This window comes from Cynocephalus volans, chromosome 16, assembly GCF_027409185.1.
Source record: "Cynocephalus volans isolate mCynVol1 chromosome 16, mCynVol1.pri, whole genome shotgun sequence".
Classification (NCBI taxonomy): Eukaryota; Metazoa; Chordata; class Mammalia; order Dermoptera; family Cynocephalidae; genus Cynocephalus; species Cynocephalus volans.
In genome coordinates this window covers 20,223,359-20,246,592 of record NC_084475.1, presented here as the reverse complement: position 1 = coordinate 20,246,592, position 23,234 = coordinate 20,223,359, and the positions used below count along the sequence as shown (strand labels likewise).

Below are 23,234 nucleotides of genomic sequence, written 5' to 3'. Positions count from 1 at the left end.
TACTATTGTTACTACGTCCAGCTTACAGATGGCTCAGCCAAGATGATCTGGACAGTAAAGGGGCAGGTGGGGCTCAGTTCCTGGCCTGGGCTCCGGGCCACCCCCAAAGTCAGGGGGCGCTTGTCCACCCGGTCAGTTGGGCTGCTCCACAGGATGTCACTGCGCTTTCTACTGGTTTTCAGGAAGGAAGGTGACGAAAATAATCTGTCCCTCTGCAGAGGCTTCAGGGCTGGGCGCTTTGGTGCCACCTGTTCTAAGTGATGGAGCGTCTGACCAGCTGATGACGGTGGTTTCTGCTGGCACCGTTACCTCAGTAAAATGGGCTTCTTTTTCTTTCCTTGGGATTGCCAGGAGGAACCTGGGCCTGAATTCTTCTCTACCGCGTCACCTGGGGACAGACTTCTGGCCTCTGCCGAGGGTCTTTGGCCCCAATGTTGGGAAGCCCCTTCCCAGGTTCTCTTCTCCACACAGCCCCAGGGGCCCACACCTCCCACCATATGCTTCTCTGACACCACGTCCAGCTGTACATTATCCAGTCACCTTAGAGGTGGGTGACATAGGGATGTGAGGTGACGTGGGGGGTGTGAGGGTGATGTAGAGATGTGAGGTGATGTGGGGACCTGAGGTGATGTGGGATGTGAGATGTGGGGATGTGAAGTGATATGGGAATGTGAGGGTGATGTACAGAAGTGACGGTGGCATGGGGACCTAAGATGATGTGGAGACATGAGATGACGTGGGGACATGAGGTGACAGGGATGTGAGGTGATGGGACGTGAGGTGACATGTGGACCTGAGGTGACAGGGATGTGAGGTGATGGGACATGGAAAACCCCAGAACATCCAGGGGCTCACTGTGGAGTGGCTGCCTCCATTTCGTGGCCCTTGGACATGTCTTGCCTTCCCTGAGTCCCAGAAGGACCAGCAGAGGCCTAATTCCAAACACGCCTTTTATTAGAAGTCATCACCCTGGAAATGAGACCTCCCGAGTCCTGCCAATTCTCCTGAGCTCCCGCTCATACTCATTGGACTGGTGGACGCTTTCTGGGGAGCCTGCAGGGGGCACCCAGCTGTGTCCCCTTATCTGGTCAGCAGCGGTAGCAGCATGGCATGACCCTGGGGACACATGCAACTTTCCCCATCCTGGGTGCCACCTTCTGTGGCATCACAGACAGCTGGTGGCAGCTATCTGCATGCCAGCGACAGGCTGGGGGAGGCAAACCTTACATTGCAACATTCTGAGCACAGAGTGACCCTCAGGGGCACTGGCCAACTGTAGGATAAGGGGAGAAGAATTCAAGGTCATGTGTGTCATGACCCATAGGAGGGAGCCCTGGTGACAGTGCCAGGGCAGGCGGGCACAGGCTTTGCCTGCTGGGACACCAGTCTCCCTCTGTGAAGATCTACACGCCGCCATCCCCGGTCAAGACCAACTGATGAGAAACTGCTCTCCCACCGGCAGCGAGACGGGGATGTCCAGGATCTGGAAAGAAAGAAAAACTGACCACCAAGCAATTCCCAACAACAGCGAGACCCTGAGCACTCGGGAGACGGGAGTCGGGACATGGGCATATGTCCCAGCCCTGGGGGCTGCATGCCCTGCTCCTTCCCTGGCTGACGCAGGGGACCAGTGCCAACGAGGTGCTGCTTAACACCACCCGCAGGTCCCTGGCATGGCCCCCAGCCCTCCAAATGCAGACACTTGTGTGGGGCCAACTCTTCCACTCCTCCCCCAAGGACCAAGATCCTGGCCACCCCGGTAAGGTCCACGTGTCCTCTGCCCCCCAAACAGCATTTCCATGACCCTGCTTGGTGGTCACTGGGTCACCAGGATCTCAGCATCTCCCGCCCCTGTATCCGCCGGGAAACGAGAGCCCGCTGCTCCCGATGGGGCCTCTTGCCTTGGTGTCGGGGCTGTAGGTGAAGTTGGAGACAGGGACACCATTGGAGAAGACCTGCTGGGGGGCCGTGGCCACCCCCAGGACAGTCACCTTCTTCAACTGCAGGCCGGCCCCCTCCCTGGTCACACGCACCAGCTCATTGACAATGGTGTTCTGGCCCGAGCAGAGATGGAAAGACAAGGAGTGCAGAGACGTCAGCAGACACCCGAGCGCTCATGACAGCATCAGAGGCGCGTTGTCCTCTGTGTGCACCAGGGAGGGCAGAGCGGGACACCACACAAAGACGGCTCTGGGATGCCCACCCGCCTGGCGGAGCACCTCGCCCAAGGACGGCAGCCATCCTGGGACCCCAGCCCAGCGCCCCTTGCCAGGTCAGGGCAGGTCCCCAACTCACGTTCCTGGCCAGGAAGGTGACCTGCGTGTAGGCCCCGCGCTCCAGCACTCCCAGGCTCTCCCCATCGTCCCAGAACAACTGCCCTCGTGCCTCCCCGCTAGCGGTCAGGGCCACAACCAGCACCATGGGCTGCTTTCGGGACTCCGTGGTTGTGAGGCCGGGACCCTGGGGAGGGGAAGGACACATGATGTTACTGTACCAACCCTGGCAGAGGCCACCAGGGTGGGTGGGAGACCCTAGCCTGGGATCTGCAGGGCAGCCAATGGCCAAATGAGCTGAACACCCAGGGTGACCAACCTGGCTGAAGCCAGTCAGACAGGCCTTAGACCCTCCCCACTTCAAGTGCCACCCCATGCCCACCAGGAAGCCAGCCCTGGCAGAGCCTCCAGCGTGCAGGCCTGCCCGAGGGAGTGCCCGCTTCACCCTGTGCCTCCCTCCTGCCTGGGCTCCTTGCTCTACTTCCACATGGGGTGGCCCCTCCTCAGCGGCCCTCTCCTGTCCCCAGTTCCCTGCGTCTCCCCTGGGCTCCGCACTGTGGCGTCCACTCCCCAACCAGGTACCTGCAGGGGAATGATGTACCCGGCCCGGAGGTGGACATTGATGCTGTCCAGTGGGGCCGGCAGTGTCACCCACTGCCCTCTGCTGTGGATGGCAGGCATGAGGGTCACAGCAGGTGGAGGTGGGAGGCTGCCAAGGGCCTCTACTGGCACCTGGAGGGAGATGTCCCATTGAGAAGGGTCCCTGGCAGTGCCAAAGCCCCCACAGTGTCATTGGGAGCTGGGTTCTCCCATCCCCCGAGGGCTCCAGGTGCAAGCCCAGGAGGCCCAGCAGGGACAAGCTGGGCTGTGGCCTCAGGGGCAGACTCGGGGCTCACTGCAGGGACTCCTCCAGTCACTTAGTGGGGACAGAATCTGAGAGGCTTGGATCCAGGATTCAGGGTAGGGAGCAGGTCAGAGAACACCAGCTCAGCGCAGCCACCATGATGTCTGTGGGACCTGGCAAGGCACCTGCTCAGGCCTCAGTTTCCTCATATGGAAAATGGAGTTACTGTGAGGAGTGGATGGGATGTGCACAGACCACCTGGGCGAGGGCCCAGCATGTAGCCAGGACCCTCTCCAGCAAACAGATGCTGTCCCTCCCACCATTTGGTCACCCTGACAGGGCAGGAGGGAGAGGAGGCTCTGCTCTCCTCTGTCCTCCCAGGTTTCAGGGTCCCTGGGACTGACCGTCTGCAGGTTGTACCACGTGCCCGAGGGGAAGTAGCCGGTCACTTCAGTCTTCCCGGCCTCGAGCACCGGCGTGATGAGGACAGCCTCCCCCCACAAGAGCTGGCGGTCCACGGTCCAGGTGCGTGGGTCCTCAGGGAACCTTCAAATAGGAGGGACGGGCATGTGGGCCTGGTGACCAGGGCTGGGGCCAGGGCAGAGAAGCCCTGTGTGGTCATTCTGCTCCCCTGTAGGGAGGCTCAGAAAGAGGAGCCAAATTCCCGTCTCTGGGGAGTTCCAGGAGCTGAGGACTCATTAGAGGGGGCAGGGCTGGTTCCAGTGGACTGAAGTCAAGGCCAGAGCTGAGAATAGCCCTCTCCCCTGCCCCACATTGCAGGGTCCATGTCTGGGACGGGAGCCAGGGCTCGTGCCTGAAGGCCCCAGGCAGGCACCAGCCCCAATTTGACTTTGCTCACTTGCTTTCTCATTTCCACCACACTTTGGAAACTACAAGAAAGTATCAACAATGGGACAGATTCCCCACAGTCCCACAACTGAGGGCAACATTTGGCATATTTTGCTTCCATCTTTTGACTTTCCTTGTGTAACTGAGACTGCCCTGTTGATGCGACTTTATACATATCTTATTTCCTACTCCTGGGTATGCAGGTAGCTTCCAATTCTGGGGTGTAAACACTGAGATGGATACATTTATGTGCCTGTTTTCTTTTCCAGATGACTTCTTTGGGCCAGATTTCTATTTGTAAAATTAACACATCAATGTCACAGTGTTATAAACATTATTGATACGTGCTGTTGCTCCCCACAAATGTGTCAATTTATGTTCTTGCCCACATGTATGAAAAATGTCTGCTTCACTGAATCCCTGCCCACACTGGTTATTCTCATTTTCTCTAATGTATTCTAATTTCACAAGCAAAGTAAGTGATATCTTTTTGCTTCACAATGCATTCCCTGGAGTGATGTCAGTGAAAATGGTGGTGTACAGACCTCTGAAAATTCTCTCCTCCATAAAAGCAATAAGAACACAGGCACAATTGGTCAGAATCAACTTTAGGACTCTGGAAACTGACCAAAGGCTTGCAACAATCTGAGGAGCATTTATTTGAGAAAAATGGCTAAATCTTGGTAAGAACTGCAAGAACACTCAGTCTGGCTACATGCTGAAGATGCCCCAACACACATGCATACTGATTCCAGGCATTTAAAGATACTTCTATCCAATTATTAGCTGTCCACTAAGCTAACCAAACAGAGACTTCAGTGACCACACACAACAAAGAACACAGGCTATACAGAATTAGTTCAGGAAACTCACTAACAACCAGCAACAGCAACAAATAGCAACAACAAAGCCTGAGTGGTTGTGGTGGGGGGTGGGGAGGGGGAGAATCTGATGATCAGAGCTGCCACATTTCAAATGTCCAGAATGAAACAAAAACGTATAAGACATGCAAAGAAACAAGAAAGTGTGGTCCATACACAGGGGAAAAAGCATATAATAGAAACTGTCCCTAAGAAAGCCCAGATGTCAGACTTATTAGACAAAGACTTTAAGTAAGGTACTTTAAATATGTTCAAAGAACTGAAGGAAACAATGTCTAAAGAACTTAAGGAAAATATAAGAACATGAGTCACCAATTAGGGAATAACCATAAAGACACAGAAAATTTAAAAGAACGAAATAGAAATTCTGGAGTTGAAAAGAGTACAACTAAACTGAAAAATTTATTAGAGAGGCTCTACAGCAGGTTAGGGCAGGCCAAAGAAGGAATCAGCAAGCCCAAGATGGGTCAATTGGGAGTATCCAGTCTGAGAAACAGAAAGAAAAAAATAATGAAGAAAAAATGAACAGAGCCTTAGAGAACTGTGGGGCACCATCAAGCACAGCAACATATGTGTAACTGGAGTCCAGAGGGAGAGGAGAGAAAGGAGCAGAAAAAATATTTTAAGAAATAATGGCTGTAGGGCCAAGCCCGTGGCGCACTCGGGAGAGTGCGGCGCTGGGAGCACAGCGACACTCCCGCCACCGGTTCGGATCCTATATAGGAACAGCCGGTGCGCTCACTGGCTGAGTGCTGGTCACGAAAAAGACAAACAAACAAACAAACAAAAAGAAATAATGGCTGTAAACTTCCCAGATTTGATGACAAACATTAATGTCCACATTGAAGAAGTTCAGCAAACTCCAAGTAGGATAAACTCAAAGAAATCTACAAGTAGACACATCATAATCAAATCTTCAAAAGCCAAAGACAAAGAATCTTGAAAGAAGCAAGAGAGAAGTTACTCATCAGAAATCACAGAGCCCAGAGGCAGTGAGATGACACAGTTAAAGCTCTGAAAGAATACAACTGCATGTCAAGAATTCTATGATGAGCAAAATTATTCTTCAAAAAGGGAAGGAGAAATTGGGAAATTCCCAGATCAACATAAACAGAATTCATCACTAGCAGACCCAATCTATACGAAATACTAAAGGGCAGGGCTTGCCCACTTGGGAGAGTGCAGTGCTGATAAGACCAAGGCCACAGGTTCGGATCCCTATATAGGAATGGCCAGTTAGCTCACTTGGGAGAGCGTGGTGCTGACAACACCAAGCCAAGGGTTAAGATCCCCTTACCGGTCATCTTTAAAAAAAAGAAAAAGAAATACTAAAGGGAGTCCTTCTGGTCTAAATGAAAGGATATTAGACAGTAACTCAAATCCACACAAAGAATGAACACTGGTAAAGATAACTACACAGGTAAATGTAAAGGCAATGTAAGTGTCCTTCATGTTTGAAACCCTCTTTTCCTCTCCCTTTTTTTTTTGTGACCGCGCTCAGCCAGTGAGCGAACCGGCCATCCCTATATAGGACCCGAACCCGCGGCGGGAGCACTGCTGCACTCCCAGTGCCGCACTCTCCCGAGTGAGCCACGGGGTCGGCCCTTCCTCTCCTTTTTGACTCAAAAGACAACTGCATAAAACAGTCATAAATCTGTGTTGATGGGCACACAATATATAAAGATATGTTTTGGATGACAGTAACAGCACGTGTGCACCTACTATTCATATCTCGTGTTCTGCAAAGTGTGTTTCTGCCTATTTATCTACTTGGTTTTTAATCTTGGTCTTCCCAATATGGTATGAGTTCTTTACACATTAGGAAGAGTGACTATTTATCATCTTATTGAAGTTTTCTAATTTGTTTGCATTACAATCTATGTCCAGAGTACTTTTAATTTTTTTGTGTTCAGTTTTACTTATTTTTATTTATTTATTTATTTATTTGCGACCGGTAAGGGGATCATAACCCTTGGCTTGGTGTCACCCGCACAGCGCTCAGCCCGTGAGCGCACCGGCCAGTCCTATATAGGATCTGAATCCGCGGCTTCGGCGTTCCCAGCGCCGCAGGGTCGGCCCCAGTTTTACTTTTTTAAAAAAAATTAAACCTCCTTCCCTTTCTGCTGCTTTGATGCTTAGAAAGCCATCTTCTGCCAGAACATCGATACACATTCACTGTCTTTCCCTGTGGAATTTCTACAGCTTAATTTTGTCATTTAACTATTTAATCCACCTGGAACTTATGTTTGCATGGTGCAAGGGGAAAATAAAAGGATTTCTGTAGTTAATAATTATCTTGCTACTTGAGAGTCCTCCTTTTCCTGACTGCTCTGAGATGCTGTTCTTAGCCTCCGGTAGCTCCTTGTGTAGAGGAAGTCCTGTACATCTATTGGGATATCTACTGGATTTCTTTGCCATCCTGTCCCCTTAAGCCAGCCCCAACCAGGGCAGTTTTATCACTGTCGGCCTGGTCTGTACTCAGTGCTTTTCATCCTGGGTTTTTCCACACCTCGATGCCCCAGCCCTGAGCTGGGATCTAAGGGGGCACCTTGGTAGGGAGGTCCAGGTTCTGGCCTTGTGTCCTCAGCTGCAACCTGCTGGGATCCCGGGAACTCAGCCTGCAGCAGACAGTTGCCCTGGTGTCAGTGGGCTGGTGGTCAGTCTATCCCCCTGAGGTCACAATGGCAATTGCCCCTGCCCCAAGCCACTCACTCAAGGAAGAGGGGCCGGGCCACGGTCTCCCCGCTGACGTGGGCCCTGTGGAAGAGCGTGTAGAGGTGCGGGAGCAGCGCGTAGCGCAGGGCAAAAGCTTTCCTCATGGCCTGCTGGGCTGTGTCACTGAACCGGTATGGCTCCTGTGGCTGGCGGGGCAGAGGGGGCAGAGGAAGCACCTGGGTGCTGGCCCAAAGGTCCTGCAGAGTCACCACCCAGCGTGAGGTGAAGGCGTCTCTAGCAGGGATGGATGTCCCAGGGCTGGGTTCCTGCCACCCCCTACCAGGCTGTGCAGGTCGTTGTGGTTCCGCATGAATGGGTAGAAGGCCCCCAGCTGGGTCCAGCGCACACACAGCTCCTCCGAGGTGTTTCCCAGGAAGCCGCAGATGTCTGCCCCAACCAGGGGCACCCCCAGCAGGTTAAACTGCAGGATGCCTGGGAGGGTAGAGTCAGGCTGGGCCTCAGGCCACCAGAGCAGGGCCAGTTCAGACCAAGGAGCCTGGAACATGGGGGTACAGGTCCCTCCTAATGTCCCTCGTCACCCAGGCCCCCTCCTGGGGGCCAGTACAACACTGCCTCTGCATCTTCCACTCGTGGTCAACAGTGATGACACTCGGGGTGGGCAGAGCATACTGGGTCTGTTAAAGGTTGAACTGTGTCCCCCAAAAAGATATGTTTGAGTCCTAACCCCTGGTACCTGTGAATGTGACTTTATTTGGAAATAGGGCCTTTGCAGGTATAATCAAGTTAAGATGAGGTCAATAGGGTCCTAATCGAATGACTGGTATCTTTGTAAGAGAAAAACGCCATGCGAAGACAAAGACATGCAGGGAGAAGGCTGTGTGGTGACACAGTCAAAGGCCAGAGCGAGGCAGCCACGAGCCTAGGACGCCGAGGACTGCTGGCAGTCATCGGAAGCTGCAAGCAGCAAGGAGATTCTACCCAGGATCTCAGGAAAGTGTGGCCCTGCCCACACCTTTATTTCAGACTTCTAGTCTCTCAAATTGTGAGAAAATACATTTCTGTTGTTTTAAGCGCTGAGTTTGTGGTGCTTTGTTATGGCAGCCATGGGAAACTAACAGAGAACCCCAGAGAGGCCAGGGCATCCCCCAAGCTGCTTGAGGGGTCGGGTAGGCTCCAGGTTCTTTCTCATCCAGCCTGGCATGGCCCCAGCACTGTGCTCAGTAGAGCAGGCCTGGGGCCCGGCCTGAGGCCGTGGGGAACTTCTTGTCCGGGTTGCAACAAATCCTAGGAAGTCACGACCTTTGCTTAGTAACAATCAGCTCTGAGAACTAAAGACAAGGCCCAGAAAAGTCAAAGCAAAGCCAGCGAGCCTGCTCTGCCAGACGGGCCCGGCAGGTCCATCCCCCTCGCCACCCACCTGCCCCCGGGGTGAGAAACACCGACTATGGGTAGAGGCAGCCAGCCCCTTCCAGAAGGAGGGATTGACTTCTCTCGGCTAGGGAGGACCCCCCATGGCCCATGGGTCTGCTGGTCACAGTGCTTTGGAGCCATGGGGTTCTGCAAGAGGCTCTTCCCAGCTGCCCACATGGTGCCCTGGGAATCCCCTAAGCCCTTCCCTATAGCTCCTGAGCCAATTCTGGGCCTCACGTGGGTCAACGGCGTCAAAGCTCTTGGAATAAAAGTCAAATTCCTCTTTGCAGTGGGCTGAGCTCAAACCCAGTTTCCTGCAGCTAGAATGTGGTTGCCAGAAGGGGAATGGTGAAAATCTGATGGCTTCTCAGGCAATGGCTAGGGAGAATTGGAGACAGACACCCAGAAGAGAGGTGCCAAAGGTGAGCAGACCAGCACAGATAAGCCAATTTTCACAGGTGAGCCAGCATGCACAGGTGCACAGACCTACAAAGGTGAGCAGTCCTGCACAGGTGAACAGACCTGCAAAGGTGAGCAGACCTACACAGATAAGCAGATTTGCATAGGTGTGCCAGCATGCACAGGTGCGCAGACCTGCACAGGTGCATGGGGCCAGCAGGCCTCATGCCCCACATGACTTGGCAGTGCGCCCCCACACCATTGAAGCTGCATCCCTCTGAGCTGTGCTGAGCCCAGAATCCAGCTCTGGGACAAACCTGCCCCTGGAGGGGCCCACAACTCTCTCCAACAAGTGCTCTCACCTGGCACGGAATAGGAAAGCTGCTCCCAGCTGCTCCACACATCCCCTGTCCAGTGGCCAGCATACTGGCCATGGCCAGCAAAGGTTGAGCGGGAGATCACAAAGGGGCGCGTCCCCCGAACCTTCACCAGGGCCCTGGACAGAGCAGGGGACGCTGTGAGAGCTGTGCAGCCAGGGCTACCCCGGGAACCCCAGCTCCCCTGCCTGAGCGGAACATCTGATCGGGCAGCAGGAGGGCAGAGCTGGGTGCATGGGGCTGTCTGGGGTGAGACAAGGTCACCACCATGCCTGCAGAAGAGCAGGAGTCCCATTGTCCCCATGGGTGCAGACCTCTCTGTAGTCAGCACCAGGGGTCCTCTTCACACGCGAGGTGTGAAGTGGGAGGGGACAGCACTGGCACAAGCTGGGGGGCGGGAGGCAGTGGGAGGACAGCAGCTGGTTTGGGGGGTCCAGGCTTCTGCCTGGGCCCAGTGGGAGCCGGGCCCCTCCCTGCATCCCTGATATGGGACAGGCTGGCGAGGGCAGCTCTGATGGGGGCAGGTGGGGCCCCTCACCTGTGGGAGGCATTGGCTTCAGTCAGGCCATAGAGGTTGTGTAGGTTGTAGTGTGAGGAGAGGAACTGGTGGCTGGAAACACAGATGGTGGCCGCCTGCAGGGTGCCACCCACCACCCCTAGAGGAGACGGGGGCTGATTTCCATGGAGCGTCCTCCCCATGGGCTCCATGGAGCCCTCCCTGCCCCACACCCCAGAGCCCCTGCGTGGGTCACAGCCACTCCAGGCCTGTCCTCGGGGGTGCGTCCTGCAGCCGTCCCTGCCTCCGTCAGCTGGCGCACTCCTCAGAATTTGGGGCACACCCTGTATAGCCTCTACTGTTCCCAAAGACAGGAATGAGGTGGTGCTGAAGGCTGCCCTTTGCTGACCCCCGACCTCACATCCACCTTCTCTTGATGTTTGCCTAAGCCTAACGCCCCTCCCCCCGCCAAGGGTGACAAAGATTCTTTGCTTGGGCCATCTGTACACTTCCTTATAAAGTCCAGTTTTAGCAAAGAGCCCTGCTAAGTCAGTTTTAACAAGAAGCCCCCAGCCTCCATATCTGATCACCCTCAAACTCTGCTCAGCTTCCTCATCCCCAGGTGAAGTCTGGTCACCCTGGCTTGCCTTCAGCAAGAATCCTGTTAGGTTGGTCGAGCCAGAATCGCCCTCACCGCCGGTGTTCCCTCTCAGTGACTTCCCGTCCACTGACCCCACCCTGTGTTCAGAATTGAGCCCAATCTCTCCGCCACTGCAAGACCCAGTTGTGGTGTTTCCTGCACCTGTCGCGATGGTCCTGAATAAAGACTTCCTTACCATATTTTAACAAGAGTCACTGAATAACTCTTTCTTTAACAAGGGTTGTGCCTCTGCCTGGGTCCACGCCTGCATCACCTGGCTGGCGTCTCCTCACCTGAACCTTACTCCCGGGGCCCCATCCCTCCCCTTTCCTATCTTGCTCTGCCCATCTGTTACGCTGAGTCTCCTGAACCAGAGAAAGGAAATCCCTGATCTGAGCTGTTAAATCCAGGCCTGGGACAGGCAGGTGGGAGAGCTCACCGGGAACATAGGGCGGGTTTTCCAGTTCGTTGTTGGGGCAGCCGACCTCAGAGCCCCTGACGAAGTTGGAAGGCTCATTCATGTCCTGCAAGAGAGGCCCCAGCAGTGGGCACCCCTGCCCAGGGTGCAGAGGGTGGGGTTGGTTCCCAGAGGCCAGGGGGACGCCCAGGGGCAGGGGCTGAACTTACAATCCACATGCCATCAAAGGGCACCTGGGCATGGAACTCAGCCACCATGTCCTGCCACCAGTCAAGGGCCTCGGGGTTGGTGAAGTCAGGGAAGGCAGTGGACCCAGGCCACACCTGGACAATAAGAGACCAGAGGGGGAGACCCCAGTCCAGCCAGAGCCTACACTGAGTCCCTGCAGCGTCTCAGCTGTGAGTAGAGTGGCAGCCCGCTCTTAGTGTCCACACTGGCAAAGTCAAGAGCCCTGGGCCCAGGGCTGGTGATCAGGCTTCTCCCCACAATGCAGGGACAGGGGGGGTCCAGGAGACTCAGCCCTGGGAGAAGGGGAGGCCCCTGGGAGAAGGGGAGGTAGTTGAACTGTAGAGTCAGAGAACGTCAGGAAGAAGGACCATGGGGACAACCTCATCTAAGCCCCGCCTATAGGCCAAGGCCTGGAGGTCCCTGAATCAAGTCTTGCCTATCAAGACCAAGACCAAGGCCTGGGTGACTGTCAGGGGCCAGCAGGACAAGGAGGACCCCAAGCCCTCACTGAGGGTCTGCAGAGCTTGTGCCTGGGCTGGGCCTGGCTGCCAGTGAAGCCAAAGACCCCCCAATGAAAGAATTCAAGGACCCCCAGCTGTGACTTAGCCCCACCACTATGTCCCACTGGACATGCTGGTTTCTGGAACACCCCACTTCCTGAACAGCTACCCTGCTCACCCTGGCCTGAAGTTGCAGACCCCGACTCTACCTTCCCAATCAGCGGCTGCCCAGTCTCATTGGTGATGAAAACCCCCCGCCGCAGACCCTCGTCGTAGGGCCTGTAGCTCCCGGCAGGGCCCGAACTGCTGATGGCAGGGTCCTGGGGGAGAGAAGGCAGCCAGGATGAGGATGACATGGCCCAAAGCCTTGGCACTGGCACCAGGAGACAGGGAAGGCTCTCGAGATAGCATTAGCGAGTGAGGGGCAGGGTGAAGCTGTGCATAGCACAGCACGCCCGTGTCATGCACACGCCTGCCTGGGTGAGCACGGGAGGGGCCTGTGGATGGAAGGTGGGCACACCTGGAGTGGGTGTTACCCTTTCTTTAAGCTTTCCAGAGAATCACAAGTGTTCCACAGTGAACAGTTACTTCTTCTACAGTAAGAATGTGAAAGAGAAAAGGCCTGCATTCACCCTGCCTGCTCTGAGTGGCCAGTGTGTGGCCCTCAGAGGAGCATACGTGGACACAGGCAATGTCTGCACAGTCCCAAAGCCCCTGGCAGCACGATTTCCTCCGCTGAAAGGGCTCAATGGGGCTGACTGTTTGGTTTTCTCAGTGATCCCCTCTCCCTGCAATTCCTCCCCAGCCGTAGGGCCTAGCAGGAGACTCAGGCTAGACCAGCCTCCTAACCGCATCCTCTGGCCATGGGGCCTGGCCCAAGGAAGGTCCTGTCTGTGCTGGGCCACTCGGAGTCCTGCCCTGGGATGTTTCTGTGGGAGCTGATGGGAAGGATTCTCTGCCCAGTGGTGCCAGCACTACAGCTGTGAGCCGGAAGCTGCCCTTGGTCCTGCCTCCTTCCCACGGAGACAGAAGTGGCCAGAGGGAGAGGAAGGGCCAGGAGACAGGCTGAGTCCTCCAGCCACTCCTTTGTCCAGCCCTATGTCCAGGAGTGGGTGACATCAGCTCACTGTCCTCCCGCTTTGCTTTAAGCAAGTTCAAAAAACCTACAACCGAAAGAATCCTGAGTGACACAGAGATGTTTCCAGGGACTCTGAACCTGGACATCCATGGACAGCAGGGCAAAGCCCATAAGCTTCTGATCTTCCCTCAATGTTAAAAAGACCCTCAGGAAATGTCCTCAGTGGCCACTGCAGGCACAAGGAAGATGCCAATTGGAGGAGGAGCCACGGGGCACTGGCACTCACCACGAGCATCACGTACCGCCGGCCGCCCTGGTGGAGCTCCCGCACCATGGCCGGAAAGTCCCCGAAGCTATCCTTGTTGATCGTGAAGTCCCTCCTGGAGTCCATGTAGTCGAGGTCATTCCACTGGACATCCTGTGGCCGCAGCACAGGCGCAGCTGCTGGGCCTGGGGACCTGCTCACCCAGCCCCTTGTCTCTCCCACTTCAGCCCCGCCCACTGGGCCCCGATCCCCCCACCCCACCACCTGCTCCCACACTCACCAAGGGGAAGAGGGCCCTGGTCATGTTGTCTACCACCTGGCGGGTGATGGCAGTGGAGGAGTAGCCCCAGCGGCACAGGTGGAAGCCCAGGCCCCAGTATGGAGGCATGAACGGGTACCCTGCAGGCCATCATCAACCATAAGTGGGTGGGGAGGAAGGGGTGGGGCGGGGGCCACAGATGGGAGCAGGCCCTACCCACAATGTCCAGGTACTGCCGCACCACGCTCTTGGGTTCTGGGCCCAGGAAGACGTAGAAATCTAGGATCCCACCGGTTGACCTCCAGCTGAGGGCCGGGCTTGGCTGCAGGACAACATCTGGGGGGAGCAGTCCAGGGTCAGGCACAAATACCATACCCACAGGGCCCCCACACCACTCGGATGGGCCAAACCACAGCTGGAGAGTGAGGCTCTTCCGACAGGGAGCCAGGAGCAGTGTGGTGGGGTAGGGTGGGAATTGGGTGGGGTGGGAAGGGGGGACAGCTCTTTTGAGTCTGACTTGCTGAGGGACCTGGTGCAGGACAGATGGACACCAGCAGCTGGAACCTGAGACTCCCCTTTCTGGCCTCTGCTCACCTCCAGGACAAGGGTCACAGAACCCCACTTCAGGGGCACAGAAGGGCAGAGCTGGGAGAGGACTCAGCCCACTGGACTCACTTCTCAGATGAGAAAACCAGGCTCAATCCTGTGCCCACAGACCATGTCATGGACCTCCTCCAGCCTCCGAGGTGGGCACAGCACTCTCCCGCAGGAGAGGAGCCCCCAAGTTGGGGGACTCGGGCCCCGCAAGCAGCTTACCCATGGCATTACTGTTCAGCAGGAACACCCCGTGGGCTGACCCACCATCCTCCAGCACCACGTAGAAAGGGTGGGACCCATAGAGGTTCACGTTGGGCTGGACACCAGGAGACAGCGTTTTAGCTCCTATGATGCCAGACCACGCATACCCGCCCCAGCCCCGGCCACCCCCCCTTTACCGTGGGTGCCATGTCCCGATTCCAGAGAGTGATCTTGGTCCAGTTGGTACTCAGCATCAGGGGGCTGAGGTGCTCAGCAAGGCCTGTGATGTAATGGGATGGCAGAGAGGTAGACAGCTGCAGGAACTGGTCAGCGAAGAACAGGGGGGCCACGGTCGTGTTCAGCCTGCAGGAGAGACCAGACTCCCTTGCCCCTTCAGGGCCACACAAACCCGAGGTAGATTCTCCCAAGGAGCACCCTTACCTGTGGGCCTGGTGCCCAAAGAGTGTGGCATGGCCTGGTCAGCTCTTCAACCTACTGATTGCAGAGCTCTCTACCACCTCTCCATGTAGCTACTTAGGTACTTATTCCAACCCTGAATACAGCCTAAGTACCTACATGGAGACTACACCACTGCATCTACCCAGAACCAATACTAAAACACCCTACCCAATGGTCAATATCAAACACAGCTATAGGAGGAAGTCCCTATCCTCAAAGGATCATTCATCATACTCAAGTCAATAAATGTGATACACCACATCAACAGACTCAAAGACAAGAATCATATGATTAACTCAATAGATGCATAAAAAGCATTTGACAAAACTCAACATCGCTTCATGATAAAGACTCTCAACAAATTAGGAACAGAAGGAAAAAATCTCAACCCAATAAAAGCCATATATGACAAACCCACCACCAACATCATCCTGAATGATCCTTTAAGAACAGGAACAAGACAAGGATGCCCACTCTCACCACTCCTATCTAACACAGTACTGGAAGTATGAGCCAGAGCAATCAGACAAGAGAAAGAAATAAAGGGCATCCAAATTGGAAAAGATGAAGTCAAACTGTCCCTGTGTGCAGATGACATGATCCTATATATAGAAAAACCTAAAGACTCTATCAGAAAACTCTTAGAACTGATAAACGATTTCAGTAAAGTTGCAGGATATATAATCAACACGCAAAAATCAGCATTTTTACACTCCAACAATTGACTAGCAGAAAAAGAAATCAAGAAAGCAAGCCCATTTATGACAGCCGCCAAAAAAATAAAATACATAAGAATAAATTTAACCAAGGAGGTGAAAAGTCTCTACAATGCGAAATACAAATCAATACTGAAAGAAATTACAGAGGACACAAAAAGATGAAAAGACATTCCATGCTCTTGGATTGAAAGAATTAACATTATGAAAAGGTCCATACAACCCAAAGAGATCTACAGAGTCAATGCAGTCCCCATCAAATACCCATGACATTCTTCACAGAAACAGAAAAAACAATCTTAACATCAATGTGGTGCCTGAACAGCCAAAGCACCCCTGAGCAAAAAAAATAAAGCCAGAGGCATCACACTCCCTGACTTCAAATTACACTGCAAAGCTATAAGTAACCCAAACAGCATGGTACTGGCCAAAAAAAAAAAAAAAAAAAAAAAAACAGACTCACGGACAAATGGAACAGAATAGAGAACCCAGAAATCAATCCACATACTTAGAGTAAACTGATCTTCAACAAAGGCACCAAGAGCACACACTGGGGAAAAGATGGCTTGCTCAGTAAATGGTGCTGGAAAAACTAGACATTTATATGTAGAAGAATAAAACTAGACCTTCACCTTTCACCATATACCAAAATCAACTCAAAATGGATTAAAGACTTAAATATGAGACCTGAAACTATAACACTCCTAAAAGAAAACATAGGGTAAACACTATGAATATGACCCCAAAAGCACAGGCAACAAAAGGAAAAATAAACAGATGGGATTATATAAAACTTTGATTATATAAAAAAGCTTCTGCACAGCAAAAGAAACAATTAACAGAATGAAAAGACAACCTACAGAATGGGAGAAAATATTTGCAAAATATGCATCTGACAGGGATTAATATATAGAATATACAAGGAACTCAAACAACTTAATAGTAAAAAAACAAGTAATCCAAATAAAAAATGGGCAAAGGAGCTGAATAGGCATTTCTCAAAGGAAGATATACTAATGACCAACAGACACATCAAAAATGCTCAACATCACTAAGCGTCAGAGAAATGCAAATAACACCACACTGAGATGTCATCTCACCCCAGTTAGACTGGTCATTATCAAAAAGACAGAGAATAATAAATGCTGGTGAGGATGGGGAGAGAGGGGAACCCTCTTATGCTGTTGGTGGGACTGTAAATTAGTGCAGCCATTATGGAAAACAGTGTGGAGCTTCCTCAAACAACTACAGATGGAACTGCCATATGATCCAGCAATCCCACTGCTGGGCATACACCCAAAGGAGTGGAAATCATCATGTTAAACGGACACCTGCACTCCCATGTTTATTGCAGTACTATTTACAATAGCCAAAATATGGAACCAACCTAAATGTCCTTCAACAGACAACTGGATGAGCAAAATGTAGTATATACACACAGTGGAATACTACTCAGCCATAAAAAAGAATGAAATTCTGCCATTCACAGCAACATGCATGAGCTTGGAGAAAATTAAGTGAAGTAAGCCAGGCACAGAAAGAGAAATACCGTATGTTCTCACTCATAAGTGGGAGCTGAAACAATAGGCAAATAAGCAAAAAAGAAAGATACAACAATCACAATAAATACATCAAACTTTCCAAAGGAGAGAACAGAACAGAGGTTACCAGAGGTGGGAAAGGGGGAGGAAGGGGGACTTAGCAAGAAATTGATAAAGGGTCACAAGGAATGATTACATTTTGTGATGGTGAATATACTAACTATCCTGATCTGATCATCACATATTGTAAATAGGTATTGACAGTCAACTCTGTACACCACAAATGTGTGTAATCAATTATGTTTCAATAAAACAACAAAAACGAATGAAGGTTGAATAACTGAATGAGCAGAAGAGAGAAACGCATTTTCGAAGGTTGTACTCTCTTAAGATTAAGGCAAACCCAAACAATGTCCTTCTTGGGCATTCACCTGAGTCGAATGACAAGCAGGGTCCATCAGTTCTGAGCACATTTGTGTGGGATTTGGAACTATGTGGGACACATAGTTCCAAAGGACACAGGGTCCGTCCCATGAAAAATGTGGCTGCACAGACCAGCATTGGGGCAGCCAGGGGGTTTCAGCAGAACCACCAACCAGGCCTGACGGCTGGGCAACTTGCACTTCTGGGCCCAAGGGTCCATCCTCGCTGAGGAGGGGGCCGTGCTGACCACTCGGTGTCACAGCTACAACATTTGAGTCTGAAAGTAGACTCCACGATGCCTCTGTGCATCCCCTACCTGGGGGCAGGGGGAGGCGAAGGTATGACCCCGAGCTGCTTGTTCTCTCGGCAAATCCTGGCCCAGGGCCTGCTGTGGGTCAATGCTGGGCTAAGAGCTACTGGTCAAGAGTGAACGAATTGGGAAAGTTGACTGCCACAGCCAGAGAATGGCAGCGATACAAATAAACCTGGGATCACGTTCGGGGACACGAGCTCCCAAGGACATGAAGCACAGAGAGTGGCCGACAGCAGGGATGCTGGGGCCACTCCTGGCCTGGAGCCCTGGCTCTGTCACCTGCCAGCAGGTGACCTCACCATTCTGTGCCTCAGCTTCCTCATCTGCAGAATGGGGATAATAATAGCACCTACTTCTGAGTTGCTATGAGGATTAAGAGAGTTAATAATCACAGTGCCTAGCACATAATAAGGAGTATGCAGGTATTTGATAAACAAATAAAATAAAAATAAAGCCACCTAAGGGCATGTTGCCTGGAGCAGAGGTGCCGCTTTAGACTGGACTGGGGTTTCTCTGCCTTGGCACTGTGGACATCTGGGCCGGGTCGCCCTTTCTCATGCGGCCGTTCTGGGCACTGCAGGATGCTGAGCAGCATCCCTGGCCTTGACCCTCTAGGTGCCAGTGGTATCCCCCCAGTTGTGGCAACCAAAAACGTCTCCAGACCCCACCAAATGTCTCCTGGGCAGCCCTGGGCTAGATGGTCAGGGAGGGCCTCTTAAAGGAGACCTTTGAGACCAGACAGCGGCGAGGGAGGCACCTGGCCAAGAACTAGGGAGAGCTCCAGGTGGAGGGGCTCGGTGGGCGTGTGCTCAAGCTGTTCCAGAAACGGCTAGGAGGCCCGGACTGGGAGGGTGGACCATAACAGTTGGGGTCAATGGCAGACAAGAGCTGGAGGACAATGCTGTGTGCCCTCCAGGAGGCTCCTGCCTTGAGGGGCCGCCGACCCTCCCCCGCAGGATGGCAGCACAGAGGCCAGGCACTCACAGCACCCGGCCGTCCAGCCTCCGGCGAACAACCACCCCAAAGGGCTCCTCGGAGAACTCCACGCTGTAGAGAGTGGATGGCGCCCGGCTGTGGACTTGTGGGGTCTCCAAGGGCACCTCGTAGCGCCTGTTAGCAGGATCTTTGATCTAGAAGAGAACAGAGAGACGGTGGGGTATGAGGCCCTTTGTGGGCTGGGCGGCCACCCCCTATGCACCCCCTACACCGCCCTTCACTCCTCGGAGGAGAGACAGTTCCTGAGCGCGCGGTCAGTGCGGGTCCTGGCACAGCCGCACACTGCCTATGAGCGTGGGCAGGCTGTCCAGTCCTTCTAAGCCTCGCTTTCCTCATCTACAGAGCCAGCAGAAGGACACTTCTCTTGGGCTGCCAGTAAAATACAGGACACCCAGTAAACCTCAATTTCAGATAAACAATGTTTTTTAGTATAAGTATGTCCCAAATAATGCATGGGATATCCTTACACTAAAAAAGTCATTCCTTGGTTATCTGGAATTCAGAGGTACTGGACATCCTGTGCTTTTATGTGCTCCATTTAGCCTCTCTCTTCCACCTGACCCAACCTGTCATAAGAGTGAGTGAGAAAATATAATGAAAGCCCTGAGCCCTTGTCTGGTCATGGAAATCACTAGAGAAGTGACAGCTGTTTCAATCACTTTCTAAAGCAACAGGGCCATGCTGAAGCGTGGGCCTCTGGCTCTCACCCTGTGTCTGCACATTCACTCAGCTGACAAGGTTTCACTGAGCACCTGCTACGTGCCAGACAATGGTGGGGTAGAGCAGCAGGGGATAAGAGAGGCCCTGCCATCAGGGAGCGATCAGAAGCTGGGATCCCACTGCCTGTTGTCTGGAACACTGCCCTGCGGACTCCTCAGGGACCACAGGTCCCAGTTGAGACATCACTTCCTAGGGGAGGCCTACCCTCCCCCCACCCGTGCCCTGAGCCCTGCCTTCTAGAGCACCTGTCACCGTGAGTGTCCCCACTGCTCCCTGAGTGTCTGCTCCCACGTCGGCTCCCAGTGACCACACTGCAGTTGTACCACACACCCGCCACCCCTTGTGACGTTTGTGTGTCATCTATCCACACGCACCCTCTGTCCTCTCTGCCTGGCCCCCACCCTGCTCACCGTGAAGTGGAGGCGGCTCTCAGTCTCCATCAGCACATCCAGCCGTAAAGTCAGGATGTCCTTTGGGAAGAAGGTGGTGCTGGTGCGGGTCAGGGTAGCCATGTAGCCTGTCTCAGAGGTGCTCAGGTTCTCCAGTTTGTAACTTGGGTAGCTGGGTGGGAAGAAGCACCAGGGCTGGCCCATCTGGGAGTCCTTCTGCACCTGCCTCACAGGGACGTAGCAGCAGCCACGGGCCTCACACTGCTCCTGTGTAATGGCCTTGTCTGGGGCACAGTCGAAGCGGCTGTTGGGGGGGACGTCACACTGTCTGGGCACTCCTCCGGGATGGCCAGGGTGCTCCTGGGCGTGCCAGGGCCCTGGCCCACTGGCTCCCTGCTGGCGAGTATGGTGAGTCTCCTTCAGTACTTGGGTGAAGCCAGCCAGATCTTGGGGGACCACTGGGAAATCATGGAGCAAGATGTGCCCCAGGAAGGCAGCTATGGCCAAGGAGATGAATGTGCAGATGCCCAGCAGGGGGCGGGGGCAGGATGGCCACCTCACATCCATGGTGCCTGTGGACAGCTCCTGGAAGCCTGCTGAGAGAAGGGGCCAGCTCAATGGGGGAGGCAGGAGGGGCCTCACGGGGACTCTCGAAGCAGCTTCTACACGTTAGCTGTGGCTGGTCCCCAGATCAGAACCCCTCCTGGCCCCTGCAGAACACAGAGGAGAAACCTGGTCTCTGCTGTGGCAGCCGCACCTGCAGCCTTGCAGGCACAGAGACAACCATAAGGATGTGAAGTTCGGATGAGATACAGGGCCTGTGTTGGTTACTTTAAGACTAACAAGTGATAGCTACCTTTGTTTTGCTTATCTGTATGGTCTAAATATTTTATAAGAACATGGTATTGTCTGGCTCCTCCGAGGAGCAGCAGTGCAAGCATTTTACTAGGGGAGTCCTTTTTATCTGAGAGAAAACAGAAAAGAGCCATCACATCGAAGCAAGTCTGACCCCACGGGAAGGAAGGAGAAGGGAGGGTGGGTCAAACTGTCCTAGCAGCAAGGCCATGGGGAGACCCTGGGGGTCCTTGAGTGAAAGATGGCCATCAGAGGGGTCTGGGTCTCCCAGGAACGGGCCGTGGAGCAGATGTGGTGGCGGGTTTCAGAGCACAGCGACTGGGCCCCTGGTCAGTGAAGCTCCCTGCAGCGGTAGGTCTGTGAGACAGTCTCACGGCCACCACGAACACATACGTACTGGGAGAAGTCACACACCAGGTAGCAGTGAACGCAGGGCGCTGAGGGAGTCTGCCCTGTCCTGGTGACAAGAGGGTCGGCTGGGAACAATGAGCTGCAGCAGAGCTCGGTGCTCCATGTGGGCCACTGGTGAATTAGGGCTGCTGCGTTGGAGAGTGAACTGATTTACTCCTGACCCTTGACACCACATGTGTAGGGAGATACCAGCCCTCTTGGGCACCTACCCTCCCTCCACCTCCTGGAAGCTCTCTGAACCCTGTGTTTAGGGGTTTTTACAGGGGTTCCATTACATAGGCGTGATTGATTAAATCACGGGCTACTGGGGATTAACTCCAGCCCCTCCATCCACCCTGACGGTAAGTGATGGGGTGGGGCTGAAGTCCCCACCCTCTACTCAAGTCTTGGGCTTCCTAAGGGCCAGCCCCCATTCTAAAGCTATCTCGGGGCGCCCAGCCACCAGTCATTGACATTATCACTACTCCCCAGTTTCCAGGGGTTTTAGGAGCTGTGTACCACGAACCAGTGACGGAGATAAAATATTCACTTTCTGTCATGCAGCGAGCAGTCCCAGCTGCACCTGGCCCTCCTAGACACATCCGACCCCAGGGACTCGTCTCGCCCAGGAGGCCACACGGGGATATGGAGCTCAGCGACGGGGACAGGGTCCAGGCATCTGCCTCTTGCAGAAGCGGCAGAGGTGGCTCAAGGGCAAGGCCAGGACCGGACACCACGTCCACCAGGAGGGGAAACAGATCCTCGAAATGGGGACAGGCAGCTCCCAGCCGGGTTCAGACAGGAGGCCGGTTCCCCGTTCATCTCTAGGCCTGACAATTTAGAGAGAAAAATGGGGAAGAACCACAGGTCAGGGCTCGAGCGGCCAGAGCCGGCCCCGAGACCGGTCAGGGAAGTGGCTGGAATCGCGGCCCTCCCGGGCAGGGCAGGGTGTGGACGAGCGGGTTCATTCCCGGCTTCCTGGGATGCTACCCCGGGCAGCCCTGGGCCGAAGGAAGGTTCCTCAACCTCCCTGTGCCTCAGTTTCCCCGAGACGCGGCACGCTGAGCGCTGGGGGAGAGACGAGAGCCCCAGGTTTCCGGGGCCCTTCGCGTTACTGGGGTCACTCTCCCCACTGCGCCCGCCCGCTGGGGCCCGCCACCCCCGCGACCCCCGCCACCCCCGCCACGACTTGCTCAACTTTTCCTCTGAGGAAACAGCCGGCGACCGAGCCGCACGGCAGCCCAGCTTGCTCTCGGGGACTGACCCCTGCCTGCTCACCTCCGCGCATGCGCGCCCAGCTGCAGCGGGACTCGGGGTCGGGACCTGCGCGTGCGCGCGCGCGCGCGCGCGGGGTCGGTTGTCACGTGGGCGGGGGGCGCGCGCCGCGGGGCGGGGCCGCGGTGGTCACGTGCCGCGGCCGCCCGCGCAGGCGCCCGAGGGGAGGGTTGGCGACTGCGCTGCGCCCCCTGGTGGCAGCCGGGGAGGAGCGGGGCGTGCCGAGCGCCCTCGGGGTTGGCAGGTGCAGGAGGGGCGCGCGCACCGAGCCGCTTGCCGGGCACGAGCCGCGCCGCCGCCCTTTCCCGCGGCACGGGGTGGGGCGTGGCGGTGGCTGGCACCGTCCCGGGCTCTGTTCCCGTCCCCGCGGCTGTTAGGGCTTCGCGGGAGCTTGCCCGGCCGCGCCCTGCACCCAACCAGAATGTGGACGCTGCTTCGACATGGTGATGACCCACGAAACCGCTGATGCTCAGGAGGAATTCTTGCATAAAATGAGAAAATGCTTGTATTAGGATGAGCAACTGTTAGACGTGAGGGACAGAAACTGAACACACAGCATAAGCTTAAATTGCCAAATAAAATGTCTGCACAGAAAAAATAGCCTAGGAGATATGCCAACACATGGGCCATGGTTGCCTCTGGGCAGGGGGTCAATTAAGACGTTAACTTAAACACCCTTTAACTTTAAACCCTTTTTGTGGTTTCTGCACTTCTGCAATGGTTTGGAATAAATATGTCTCACTCCCACATTCGGAAACAGTTTTTT

At 54.3% G+C, this 23,234-nt stretch overlaps 1 protein-coding gene across 6 annotated transcripts; it reads right to left on the bottom strand.

Annotated features, from left to right (window-relative positions):
* Positions 1–936: 936 nt before the first annotated feature.
* GAA (alpha glucosidase) lies at positions 937–22,543 on the bottom strand. 6 transcript variants are annotated; one of them, XM_063080601.1, is made up of 21 exons: positions 22,392–22,464; positions 21,720–22,023; positions 19,970–20,541; positions 18,828–18,973; positions 14,589–14,754; positions 14,410–14,506; positions 13,810–13,929; positions 13,615–13,733; positions 13,356–13,487; positions 12,201–12,311; positions 11,473–11,586; positions 11,285–11,369; positions 10,248–10,365; positions 9,695–9,828; positions 7,843–7,994; positions 7,560–7,759; positions 3,522–3,663; positions 2,856–3,005; positions 2,296–2,460; positions 1,902–2,054; positions 937–1,483 (listed from the first exon to the last, which is right to left on the bottom strand). In XM_063080601.1, the coding sequence occupies exons 2-21, from the start codon at positions 21,793–21,795 to the stop codon at positions 1,424–1,426; spliced, it is 3,012 nt and encodes a 1,003-aa protein (XP_062936671.1). In that variant the 5' UTR covers positions 21,796–22,023; positions 22,392–22,464; the 3' UTR covers positions 937–1,423. The 6 variants fall into 6 exon arrangements, with proteins under 6 accessions (XP_062936671.1, XP_062936674.1, XP_062936672.1 ...); XM_063080604.1 differs by having other exon boundaries at positions 7,560–7,708; XM_063080602.1 differs by having other exon boundaries at positions 19,970–20,544; positions 21,744–22,023.
* Between the last annotated feature and the right edge of the window lie 691 nt (positions 22,544–23,234).

Coding starts and splice junctions, on each gene's coding strand:
- GAA (XM_063080601.1), bottom strand. CDS start 21,795: ATGTGTCTAGGAGGGCCAGGTGCAGCTGGGACTGCTCGCTGCATGACA. Junction 14,507..14,588: donor ATCGGGACATGGCACCCACG/GTAAAGGGGGGG, acceptor CCTGGTGTCCAG/CCCAACGTGAACCTCTATGG. Junction 13,930..14,409: donor GCTGAACAGTAATGCCATGG/GTAAGCTGCTTG, acceptor TGCTCCCCCCAG/ATGTTGTCCTGCAGCCAAGC.